This window comes from Ostrinia nubilalis, chromosome 10, assembly GCF_963855985.1.
Source record: "Ostrinia nubilalis chromosome 10, ilOstNubi1.1, whole genome shotgun sequence".
Taxonomy (NCBI): domain Eukaryota; kingdom Metazoa; phylum Arthropoda; class Insecta; order Lepidoptera; family Crambidae; genus Ostrinia; species Ostrinia nubilalis.
The window spans coordinates 15,331,595-15,344,366 of record NC_087097.1 but is presented as its reverse complement, the minus strand read 5'-3'; the positions used below and the strand labels follow the sequence as shown (position 1 = coordinate 15,344,366).

At 48.6% G+C, this 12,772-nt stretch overlaps 1 protein-coding gene across 1 annotated transcript in view; it reads right to left on the bottom strand.

Annotated features, from left to right (window-relative positions):
* Nucleotides 1-782: 782 nt before the first annotated feature.
* Nucleotides 783-12,772, bottom strand: part of LOC135075470 (protein HID1) — a 28,875-nt gene continuing 16,885 nt past the window's right edge. Inside the window, exons 16-26 of the mRNA XM_063969909.1 lie at nt 12,178-12,303; nt 10,925-11,340; nt 9,224-9,381; nt 6,759-6,878; nt 6,159-6,322; nt 5,258-5,422; nt 4,606-4,744; nt 4,350-4,513; nt 3,463-3,627; nt 2,311-2,469; nt 783-1,470 (exon numbers count right to left, since the gene is read on the bottom strand). Coding sequence (XP_063825979.1) covers nt 1,407-1,470; nt 2,311-2,469; nt 3,463-3,627; nt 4,350-4,513; nt 4,606-4,744; nt 5,258-5,422; nt 6,159-6,322; nt 6,759-6,878; nt 9,224-9,381; nt 10,925-11,340; nt 12,178-12,303 — 1,840 coding nt within the window. The 3' untranslated portion in view covers nt 783-1,406. The remainder of the gene's footprint in view (nt 1,471-2,310; nt 2,470-3,462; nt 3,628-4,349; nt 4,514-4,605; nt 4,745-5,257; nt 5,423-6,158; nt 6,323-6,758; nt 6,879-9,223; nt 9,382-10,924; nt 11,341-12,177; nt 12,304-12,772) is intronic.

The window sequence follows — 12,772 nt, the reverse complement described above, 5'->3', positions numbered from 1 at the left end:
AGGTATTGTACTGTTAGGGAAGTTTTTATTAATATTATTGACTTAATAAAGTAAGTAACTAATATTGTTTATGTTATTTTAATAGTAATGAGTCGGGCGACTGTGCCGATACATCGAAAACTCAACAATCGTAAAAAATAGTTATAATAAATTGTATTCTTTAATTCAAACCAAAAGTCCTACAACATGTTTTGTTTTGTCTCGTTCCAACACAATGATCATCATTTTGAAAGAAAGAGACAAAGCAATTAATGATAGCTCTGTTTCAAATACATATTCACAAAATAGCAGTAAATAAAATATTCCTTCGAGAAAAATTCCAAAAATCTACGACGAGATTACACGACATAAAAATATAGTTTTTTGTTGTCACGCACAGCGTTTAAACCTAAGATGTAACTCATTTTCTCTCATCCGCAAATCTCAATTTGTGTTAGACAAATAACATTTTGGTGACGAACTAACTTTCATGTTTCCTGTTTATATTTAAAAGACGTGTCGATTGACAGACAGCTCTGCTAGCGTTGGCGAAAAATCGTTTCGCTAACAACATCGACATCCTATTTCGTTTCTCACGACCCAAGATACCACTTTGATATTACTATTCTGTAGTATTGAAGGGTTTATTTGTCACTAAAGTCCGGTCGAAGAGCAGATAGAATTTCGTACAATGACTCCAAGCTACCCATCCTTATCGCTCGCGCGTAATTATATTGATGCGAGCGAGCGATAAGGATGGGTAGCTTGTGGTCATTGTACGAAATTCTATCTGCTCGGCGACCGGACTTTACCTCATACCAGCATCTTGCTACAAGTGAAAGAGATCCAAAAATATGGATACAGCTTTATGAGAATTCCCGTTGGATGTGTCTACTTCGAAGTACGATCTATATAAAACGTGTAAAAGGCACGAATGAAAAGGGTTAATTCATTTACCATTATCAGCCTACCTATCAGGATATAAGCTTTTTCCACACCACGGTAGGTCGATATAATGCACTTTACGGGGACTTTAGAATCTTAAAACGTTACCATAAAACTACAATACTAATCTGTTTTCAGCTCACTAGATGTTAGCTGCTATGGGTTTTATATTTTTTTATACTCCAACGTTGGGTCAATAGAAAAGATATGGTTCGCATAGTAGAATAAATGCACTTTGTATGTGTAGGATTATGAATATACGTTACACACATTGTATACAGGCTGTACATTCGCCTAAAAGAAACGACAAACTGCTCAACTGATTTAAACCTTTCACCAAAGACACAAAGTCCAAAATCCTTTCGTGATTTTACCCGTGACTGTCCATACATAAACAAGGTAAGCCGCGCGTGACAACCGCAAACAAGGTAAATGCTGGGAGACTGTGGCTTTGGTAAGCGCCGCCGCGGCGTCGTGCGGCCTCATACGCGCTGGATCTCGAATAACTTCACGTCCGTGTCGTACCATATGGGCGGGTCCACGTTTCTGAGAATAGAACAAATATTATATTATAGATGTTTGTATTCATATTCATATTGTGTCGAATCTGCAAATTCTGGTATAGTATTCGCGTCATTCGGTCAGAGATGGTCCGTCAAATTCTCAAGTGTAAGGCCCTGTTTCCACCAATGCGGAGCGGAGCAGATAAGTGTTTTGAATAACCAATCAGATTTCATTATTTCCACATCTCCACACCGCTCTGCGTCCGTGGAAATGGATCGAGCGGAGAAGCGTCGGGAGGACTTGTTTTTCTATTGAATTTGACAGCGACCAAGACCTCACTTGGAACTCACCTCTGGGATCAATTAGACCAATTTTTATGGTTATAAAACCAAATAATGATCTCACGTGTCCTCTTTAACAGATGGATAGCGATTAATTCCAACTTAATAGTTTTATAGCCATAAAAGTTGGCTCAAGCGTAACTACCTATTTTTTGAAGAAGTGACTGGATCTTTCTACAGACACATTTTTGGGGTAAAACCTTTCCTTTATTTATTTAAAATCTTTATTGCACACACATAATAAATATAGGTACAACAGGCGAGCTTAATGCCATGCAGCATTCTCTTCCAGCTAACCAAAAAGCTAGGCCAAACAGAGAATTTGAGTAGGCGGTTTAATGAAATGAAGTTTAGAACTAGGCTTTCAAATGGTGCCAATATTGGTGGGAAGTGGGGATGCATACGTTTGAAAGTGCTTGTCGCGGGGAAGTGCGATTTATTTGATGTCGAGTGTATATTACTGTATATGCCCTGCCCATTGCCACTTCAGCTTGCTAATCCGTTGGGCTATGCCAGCTGGAAAATGTTAACAAGTACGTACCGTATGTAGATGACGCCCCACATGTAAGTGCGGAACCAGGCGGCGGTGCCGGCGTTGGCCTGGTACTTGCGGATGAGGATGGGGTGCGGCACCGGCAGCAGCCCCACCAGCGTGCCGTGCTGAAGGAAGCGCAGGATCTCCGATTCGTCCGTCAGACCCCTGGAAGGACAATATTGCTATAGACATAACCGTCATTTTTATTTTATTTATTTATTAATCATCAACAATGTCACACACAGTTCACACATTAACATAGTTAACACCATGATGCGTATATGAAGTCATATACAGGTATACACAGCATTTCTTTTTGCGAGGTTAGGGTACTTACTCATACACTATAAAAACAAAAATCAATTGAATTGAATTTAAGCACCGAACAAGTTCATTTTGTTTGGTGCCTAAGTAATGGTGAGAAGACAAGATAACCGGAAGAACATTACATACTATACAGAGGACCTAAAATAGAACCCAGCGGTAGTCTTGTAAACGTCGTCTAAGTCAGTACCTAGCACAAAACCCGACAGCACCTTTCTAGAATTTGTTGCATGCTGATGCATTCTTCGAACGATGTAACTTGGTTGTTTCAAAGCAGTATTTATTTATTTAGTTAACATCAAATAAGATCAAATGCACGCCTAAAGTAGAATACAAAATACTTAGAAGACTTTATGGCGCCAGTGCTGTCTTTAAGGGACCCCACGAGGAGCATCGATGTAAGTTTTTTTTTGACAAGTAACGTAACCCCCTTATCCTGCTGTTGCGTTAATTTTTTAACAGCCACTTTGCATTGGCGTAGCCGGCCGTCGACGCTGCACAAACGGTGGTATCCACAGAAGACCACCTTCGTGGTGTCCTATACGACACCTCGGCATGATGCTGAGTGGATATCATTTCGGTCATACGCACATTACCTTTATTTAGGTTTATTTTTTTGATGTTGTTTTGTGTCGCTGAATAAAATATTTCATTTTCAAAGATCTTAGTGTGGGAGGTCTTTGATGGAGCACTCACTTGTCGATGCAGATCTTTTCGACCTGAGGCACCAGAACACTTTCGACATTTCGCTCGTGTTATGTCCGTGCTCCGTCTTCTGCTCCTATTTCGTGACGTACTTGTGGCCTAATGTAACGGTGGTAAGGGCGCACTCACTTGTCGATGCAGATCTTCTCGACCTGCGGCACCAGCACCTGCAGCAGGCGCATGATGGTCTGCAGCGGCAGCTTGGCGCGCCAGCTCGCCACCCACGCGCTGCTGGGCCGCCAAGCGTTCGCTTCGGAGGACGACTTGACGGAGCCGGTGCTGTCTCTAATGGCCCTAAGGAGCGTCGCTGTCATCTTGCCAGCGCCTGAACATTTTATGACGCGACGCGGGCTCGTTTTTTTCGAACAAGTAACGCATCCTTCTTACACTGCGGGATCCCCCGGGGAACGTAGTCATTTCTTCAGCGACTCTGTCTTAGCGTCAAGCGCCGTCTTAACACCTTACCTCGCTGTTGCGTTAGTTTCTTGACAATCGCTCAGCATTTGCGTAGTCGTCTGTCGTCGACGCTGCGCGGGCGCTGGCGAGACGATGCTCAAAAGACATTAGCACAATACAGACGGTAACTGAAGACAATCAGTTGTATGTATTTCATTCTCGACGCCACTGTTAAGTACTTGGGGAGTAGGTGCCCAAGACCGATGCTCAAAAGATGTTAGCACGAAACAGCTAGAAACAAAAGACAATCACCTGTATGTACTTAATTTTGCTTACGAACATATATGTGTGTCTCGAGCGGCATTCGTGCTCGCACTGGTTTAGACTGGTGGACACTTCGCGCATGTCATGACCGTGCTCCGTCTTCTGCTCCTATTTTGTGACATTACTGTGGGGTCTGACGGTCGTAAGGGAGCACTCACTTGTCGATGCAGATCTTCTCGACCAGCGGCACCAGAACACTTTCGACATTTCGCTCGTGTTATGTCTGTGCTCCGTCTTCTGCTCCTATTTTGTGACGTGATGGTGGCCTAATGTAACGGTGGTAAGACAGCACTCACTTGTCGATGCAGATCTTCTCGACCTGCGGCACCAGCACCTGCAGCAGGCGCATGATGGTCTGCAGCGGCAGCTTGGCGCGCCAGCTCGCCACCCACGCGCTGCTGGGCCGCCAAGCGTTCGCTTCGGACGACGACTTGACGGAGCCGGTGCTGTCTCTAATGGCCTGAGGAGCGTCGCTGTCATCTTGCCAGCGGATGAACATTTTAGACGCGGCGCGGGCTCGTTTTTTACGAACAAGTAACACATCCTTCTTACACTGCGGGATCTCTCGGGGAGCGTAGTCATTTCTTCAGCGCCTGCGCAGTTCGACTCTGTCTTAGCGTCAAGCGCCGTCTTAACACCTTCACCTCGCATCGGGTTGTACTGCCCCACATTGATGAAACAAACGCTGGCCCTAACAGCGTATTACACTTGAAAACGACGGGTTCATCCAGTGTCTAAGTAGCTCGGATGGAAGAGCAGTCACCCGGCCAGCGAGAAGCCGTAGGTTCGATTCTCATCTTAGGCAGTTCGATTTTTTCAAGTACGCTGCGCAGGCGCTGGCGAAACGATGCTCAAAAGACGTTAGCACAAAACAGCTAGAAACAAAAGACAGTCACCTGTATGTACTTAATTTTGCTTACGCACGCAGACGCGTGTCTCGAGCGGCATTCGCGCTCGCACTGGTTTAGACTGGTTGTCACTTCGTGCATGTCATGACCGTGCTCCGTCTTCTGATCCTATTTCGTGACATTACTGTAGGGTCTGACGGTCGTAAGGGACCACTCACTTGTCGATGCAGATCTTCTCAAACTGCGGCACCAACACACTTTCGACATTTCGCTCGTGTTATGTCTGTGCTCCGTCTTCTGTTCCTATTATGTGACATAATGGTGGTCTAATCTAACGGTGGTAAGACAGCACTCACTTGTCGATGCAGATCTTCTCGACCTGCGGCACCAGCACCTGCAGCAGGCGCATGATGGTCTGCAGCGGCAGCTTGGCGCGCCAGCTCGCCACCCACGCGCTGCTGGGCCGCCAAGCGTTCGCTTCGAAGGACGACTTCACGGAGCCGGTGCTGTTCCTAAGGGCCCTAAGGAGCGCCGCTGTCATCTTGCCAGCGCCTGATCATTTTGAGACGCGGCGCGGGCTCGTTTTTTTCGAACAAGTAACGCATCCTTCTTACCCTAAGGAGCTCCGGGGAGCGTAGTCATTTCTTCAGCGCCTGCGCAGTTCGACTCTGTCTTAACGTTAAGCGCCGTCTTAACACCTTACCTCGCTGTTGCGTTAGTTTCTTGACAATCGCTCAGCATTTGCGTAGTCGTCTGTCGTCGACGCTGCGCTGGCGAGACGTTGCTCAAAAGAGGCTAGCACAAAACAGTAACAGAAGAAAATCACCTGTATGTACTTCATTCTCGTCACAACTTTTAAGTACATACTTGGGGAGTAGGTGCCCTAGACACGAGTAAAACTCAAGCTGGCTATAGTCTGGTCTGCGACTGAGCGACGGGCGCCCGCAGTGAGTGTGCGAGCGCGACAGCAACATAATTACGCGCGAGCGATAAGGATGGGTAGCTTGGGGTCATTGGTCAAAATTCTACGTGCTCACAGATCGGGCTTTAGCAGCGCACTGGCGCGTTTATTCGTCGTTACGTTCGGGGTGCACGCGGGGACGTAGCCACGTAACACTTACGCGTGTCTCGAGCGGACAGTATTCGTGCTCGCACTAGTTTAGACTGGTGGACACTTCGCGCGTTTCATGTCCGTCTTCTGCTCCTATTTCGTGACGTACTTGTGGCCTAATGTAACGGTGGTAAGACAGCACTCACTTGTCGATGCAGATCTTCTCGACCTGCGGCACCAGCACCTGCAGCAGGCGCATGATGGTCTGCAGCGGCAGCTTGGCGCGCCAGCTCGCCACCCACGCGCTGCTGGGCCGCCAAGCGTTCGCTTCGGAGGACGACTTGACGGAGCCGGTGCTGTCTCTAATGGCCTAAGGAGCGTCGCTGTCATCTTGCCAGCAGCTGAACATTTTTGAAGCGGCGCGGGCTCGTTTTTTTCGAACAAGTAACACATCCTTCTTACCCTACAGGAGCCCCGGGGAGCGTAGTCATTTCTTCAGGCGTTGAAGTTCGATTCTGTCTTAGTGTCAAGCGCAGTTTTAACACCTTCACCTCGCATCGGGTTGTACTGCCCCACGTTGATGAAATAAACGCTGGCCCTAATAGCGTATTACACTTGAAAACGACGGGTTCATCCAGTGTCTAAGTAGCTCGGATGGAAGAGCAGTCACCCGGCCAGCGAGAAGCTGTAGGTTCGATTCTCATCTTAGGCAGTTCGATTTTTTCAAGTACGCTGCGCAGGCGCTAGCGAGATGATGACGCTCAATAGATGTTAGCACAAAACAGCTAGAAACAAAAGACAATCACCTGTATGTACTTAATGTTGCTTACGCACACAGACGCGTGTCTCGAGCGGCATTCGCGCTCGCACTGGTTTAGACTGGTGGACACTTCGCGCGTGTCATATCCGTGCTCCGTCTTCTGTTCCTAGTTTATGACGTTAGTGGTCTGACGGTGGTAATGAGCACTCACTTGTCGATGCACATCTTTTCGACCTGCGGCACCAGCACACTTTTGACATTTCGCTCGTGTCATGTCCGTGCTCCGTCTTCTGCTCCTATTTTGTGACGTAATCGTGGCCTAATGTAACGGTGGTAAGACAGCACTCACTTGTCGATGCAGATCTTCTCGACCTGCGGCACCAGCACCTGCAGCAGGCGCATGATGGTCTGCAGCGGCAGCTTGGCGCGCCAGCTCGCCACCCACGCGCTGCTGGGCCGCCAAGCGTTCGCTTCGGACGACGACTTGACGGAGCCGGTGCTGTTTTTTCTTATGCTGTCTCTCTGTAATCAGATATTATAAGAACTTTTTAGTTTAAAAAATTATTTAAAGGTATCGAAGTAAGGAAGTGGCAATGGGCAGGGCATATAGTACGTAGGTTCTGGAGTGGAGGCCACGTACCGGAAAGCGCAGCGTGGGATGTCCATCCACAAGGTGGACCGACGACCTCATAAAGGCAGCAGGAAGGCGCTGGATGCAGGCCGCTGTCAACCGGTCATTGTGGAAATCATTGAGGGGAGGCCTATGTTCAGCAATGGATGTCCTATGGCTGACATGAATGATGATGATGAAAAAATAATTAGATTCATAATGCAGTGATTGAGGTTGGCGTTGGTACCAACATTCCTATCCGTACGTTAATAATGGCCAACAAGCCAATCGGTTTTGTCGTTGGAGCTAAAGGTTAGAACATTTAACAATGTAATGTGTCACTTACTAACCGCACTGTCCCGCGTGTAAATTCACTTTTCGTGATCGAATCAGAAATGAGGAGATCCGCAGGAGAACCAAAGTGACCGACATAGCTCGCAGAATTGCTAAAACCAAGTGGCAGTGGGCGGGGCACATAGCTCGTAGAGACGATGGCCGTTGGGGCAGAAAAGTCCTCGAGTGGCGACCACGGGCTGGAAGACGTAGCGTGGGCAGGCCTCCTACTAGGTGGACCGACGATCTCGTAAAGGTCGCGGGAAGAGCCTGGATGCGGGCAGCGCAGGACCGTGCATTGTGGAAACCCTTGGAGGAGGCCTTTGTCCAGCAGTGGACGTCATTTGGCTGAAACGAACGAACGAATACTTTGAGATTCGTTGAGAACTCACCCGCTTGGTGTCTTCGTCATCGTTGTCTTTATCATTCTCCGGCTCAGGCGTAGTCGCTGCTAAGTCTTGTTCGTCTCCGCTGCGGCGCGGCAGCTGCGTGCCCTCTGGCGTGACGTCACAGGTCTAAGAAGAGTTCCTATCGACTCACCCGTTCAGTATCATCGTCATTATCTTTCTCAGGCTCGAGTGTAGTATCTGCAAGGTCTTGTTTGCCACCTCTACGGTTCCTCGCTATGGCTTTAGGGGCTGGAACTCTAAATTCAGTACCATCGTCATCATTCTCCGGCTCAGGCGTGGTGGCTGCGAGGTCTTGCCCGTCGCCGCTGCGGCTTGTGACTATTATGTCTGTAGGGGCTGGAATTCAACAATAACTCACCCGCTCACTATCACCTTCATCGTCGTTGTCCTTATCGTTGTCTGGCTCAGGCGTAGTCGCTGCTAGGTCTTGTCCGTCCCCGCTGCGGCGCGGCAGCAGCTGCGTGCCCTCGGGCGGCGTAAGAAGTGTTGCTATCGACTCATCCGCTTGGTGTCTTCGTCTTCATTGTTTTTGTCATTTTCTGGCTGAGGCGTAGTAGCTGCAAGGTCTTGCCCGTCACCGCTGCGGCTCGTCACTATGTCTGTAGGGGCTGGAACTTCACAACAACTCACCCGCTCGGTATCATCATCGTCGTTGTCTTTATCGTTTTCCGGCTCAAGTGTAGTTGCCGCCAGGTCTTGTCCATCGCCGCTACTCCGCTATCACTACAGTGAGTTCAATAAAAGTTCCATAATGACTTATCCGTTCAGTATCATCATCGTCGTTGTCCTTATCGTTGTCTGGCTCGGGTGTGGTCGCTGCTAAGTCTTGTCCGTCCCCGCTGCGGCGCGGCAGCAGCTGCGTGCCTTCAGGCGGCGGCGCAGGCGCAGGATGTGACGTCACAGGATTAAAAAGAGTTCCTATCGACTCACCCGCTCAGTATCATCATTTTCATTATCTGTCTGGAAGGTTTTGCCCGTGGCTTGGATATAGCTGTGGCGGGCTGGTGGTTAGTGATAGGTCTACAACTCACCCGCTCGTTGTCTTCATCGTCGTTGTCCTTATCATTCTCCGGCTCGGGTGAAGTCGCTGCTAGGTCTTGCTTGCCCGTAGCTTGGCTATGGCTGTGGGGGGCTGGAGCTTAGTCTATAGTAGCTCACCCGCTCGTTGTCTTCGTCGTCGTTGTCCTTATCATTCTCCGGTTCAGGCGTAGTTGCTGCTAAGTCTTGTCCGTCTCCGCTGCGGCGCGGTAGCAGCTGCGTGCCTTCAGGCGGCGGCGCGGGGTGCGCCGACTCGCGTTCCGTCATGGCTGCTATCGCTGTGGGTCGCAAAAAATACATTATTTATTTATTTATTAATAGGTACAGTTACAGTACATAGAATACCACTTATTTAGTAAAAATACAGCTACAAATCAATCTTAATTATAAAGATAATCTTATTAATATCTACAAAAGCGAAAGGTCACTGATTGACTCACTGACTCATCACGAAATCCCATAAACTACATGTGTCTTGCACGGGAGTTCCTTTTATAACGTAACGGGATCCACGCGTACGAAGTCGCGGGCGGCCGCTAGTATATTAATAAAGAGGGTAATAAACATAGAATAATACACAAATATATTGAAATTCCACTTGTAGATGTATGTTTACAAACTCAAGTATAAGGAGGGAACTGGAGGGAAGTCGAACCTTAACTTCGAACTCCTCCTATGTTCTTCTGTAATTTCGTTGCGGGTCCAATGGTAATTTAACTTTCCCCCGGGACAAACTTGACCTTCACTGGTTAGGTTGTTATTGGCAGTCAAGCCTGGCTACACAGTACACAAAAGTTGCAGCGGTGGGGACGAGAGATGAAAATACTCCCGTACAAAGTCACAATTTGTCATGTATAGCCTTTGTGATTACGGGCTAATTTGATATTTTCATAAATTAATGAAAAAATATTATTATAGGTAACCTGGTTTAAATAAATTAAATGAAACCATCAATCGAGCTAGTAGGATTTATTTTATTATTCATCAATAATCAAATTCAGAACTTGCATATTCAACTGCAATGTTTGCTCATGAACGCTTCAAACTCGGTACTTCTTTCCCAATTCCATAAAATTCAACACTTAGAAAGTGACAAAAATTTTTAAAATAGGTAGTTGAAACAAACCACAGCTAATTTTCATAGTGGACTGTGCTATGCGATAAACATGTCAGTCAATTTGACAACCTTTGTCGGAAACATTATTCAATGAAAATATTGTCCGAACCCTTAGTATTTCTCTTCGACAAATACTTTAACACATTGTAAACCACTTTTCTTTCACGACTATAAAAAGATTTTAGCAATTTAATTCACAAAATCAATTGCGCACATTTAAAATAAAGTTTGTTTACACTTTGACACCAATAGACTGACATGCAAGGTGACATGACAATGAAGTTTTTAGTTACTGTTGCCATTAAAAGAAATTAGTACCATTAGTTTTCCGCAACATGGCGAGGGTTTTTATGTTCCTGGTCAGGCTATAATGAATATTATAAATAAAGGTCCTTGGGCATAATCTGACCCGTTTTCGAAATATTTCCTACAGAAATTAAAGTAGTTCTAAATTATTGAGTGTTAATACATATTTCATTTTGTGTATCTTTTGTTTTTATAAACTGCGGGAGAAGTATAGTTTTCATAGTTAGTTGCCCAGTGATCTTTCCAGCTACTCATTTCCGTTTTTCTCTCGCTCTCATCAAATGGTGATTCTTTGGAATAGAACAATACAACATGACCGGATATTGGTAGCTAGAACCGTAGCCCATAGTACCTACATAAGTCGTCACGGTGTTTACGTGGACAGCCTGTGAGGTTACCTGGCGTCTCGGCGAGCGTGGGGTTGACGTGCCTCCACCGCCTCCGACACCGACCCGCGCTGCCGAGGGAGCTGTGGCGAGTGTCACCTGGCGTCTCGGCGAGCGTGGGGTTGACGTGCCTCCACCGCCTCCGACACCGACCCGCGCTGCCGAGGGAGCTGTGGCGAGTGTCACCTGGCGTCTCGGCGAGCGTGGGGTTGACGTGCCTCCACCGCCTCCGACACCGACCCGCGCTGCCGAGGGAGCTGTGGCGAGTGTCACCTGGCGTCTCGGCGAGCGTGGGGTTGACGTGCCTCCACCGCCTCCGACACCGACCCGCGCTGCCGAGGGAGCTGTGGCGAGTGTCACCTGGCGTCTCGGCGAGCGTGGGGTTGACGTGCCTCCACCGCCTCCGACACCGACCCGCGCTGCGCGAGCTGCGAGGGAGCTGTGGCGAGTGTAAGGCCTCAGCCTCGAGTTTAGCGGGCAGCGGGGCGGGAGCGGCGGCGGCGCGGGAGCGGGGCGGGCAACGCAGACCCGTTCTCGAAACAAGCGGGCAGCACGCGTGGCGCTTTAGCGGCGAAGTGTTGTGTTCGGGGTTGTGTTGTCGAGATATTTGTTTTTATTCGCAAACGAAATGTCTGAACAACGGCGACAATTTTATTTCGATTCAAATTTATTCCTAACGCTCGATTTATTGTGGGCAAAAGAAGGAGTGCGCTGCCCGCTCGTTGCCCGCTCCGGCGCCGCTGTTTTCGAGAACCGGTCTATTTGATTTCACGCATAAGATCCTGCCGCTACCGCGCCGCCGCCGCTCCCGCCCCGCTGCCCGCTGAACTCGAGGCTGAGGCCTTACCTGGCGTCTCGGCGAGCGTTACCTGGCGTCTCGGCGAGCGTTACCTGGCGTCTCGGCGAGCGTTACCTGGCGTCTCGGCGAGCGTTACCTGGCGTCTCGGCGAGCGTTACCCGGCGTCTCGGCGAGCGTTACCTGGCGTCTCGGCGAGCGTTACCTGGCGTCTCGGCAAGCGTTACCTGGCGTCTCGGCGAGTGTTACCTGGCGTCTCGGCAAGCGTTACCTGGCGTCTCGGCGAGTGTTACCTGGCGTCTCGGCGAGCGTTACCTGGCGTCTCGGCGAGCGTTACCTGGCGTCTCGGCGAGCGTTACCTGGCGTCTCGGCGAGCGTTACCTGGCGTCTCGGCGAGCGTTACCTGGCGTCTCGGCGAGCGTTACCTGGCGTCTCGGCGAGCGTTACCTGGCGTCTCGGCGAGCGTTACCTGGCGTCTCGGCGAGCGTTACCTGGCGTCTCGGCGAGCGTGGGGTTGAGCGTGCCGGGCTCGGCGGGCTGCGCGGGCCGGGAGCCCTCCATCACCGCCTCCGACACCGACTCCGCGCTGCGCGACCTGCCCATATTATGTGAACGTCAATTACCACTCATTTCAAAGAGGATTACCAAATAGTTTTTACCAGCGAGATTTTTCGGGTGGATGGATATTAGTCGGTTACAGATTCTTTTCGTGCATTCTGTCATCAAAAATATTTAACTCGAAGGATCATAAGCGTTAAGGCAATGCAAGTTTTTTCTTTATTAATGTGAAATACAATCTTTTACATAATTAATTATAAAAAATAAGTCATTTAAAATGGTCGTCTCTGTTGTCAATGCAGAACTTCAAACGCACAAGCCATTAATCAATAACTGCTCAAACTTTAAAAGAGACCCTCTTTCAAAACTTACACGAGTGCACGGAGCGGGTTCCCACGGCCTGAGCCCGTCTATTATGCATGAAAACGTGAGCAGGTGGGTGGTACCAGTCGCCAGTACCCGCGTGCGATGTTTATACCAATTTTCGATACTGAACCACGGGCGCC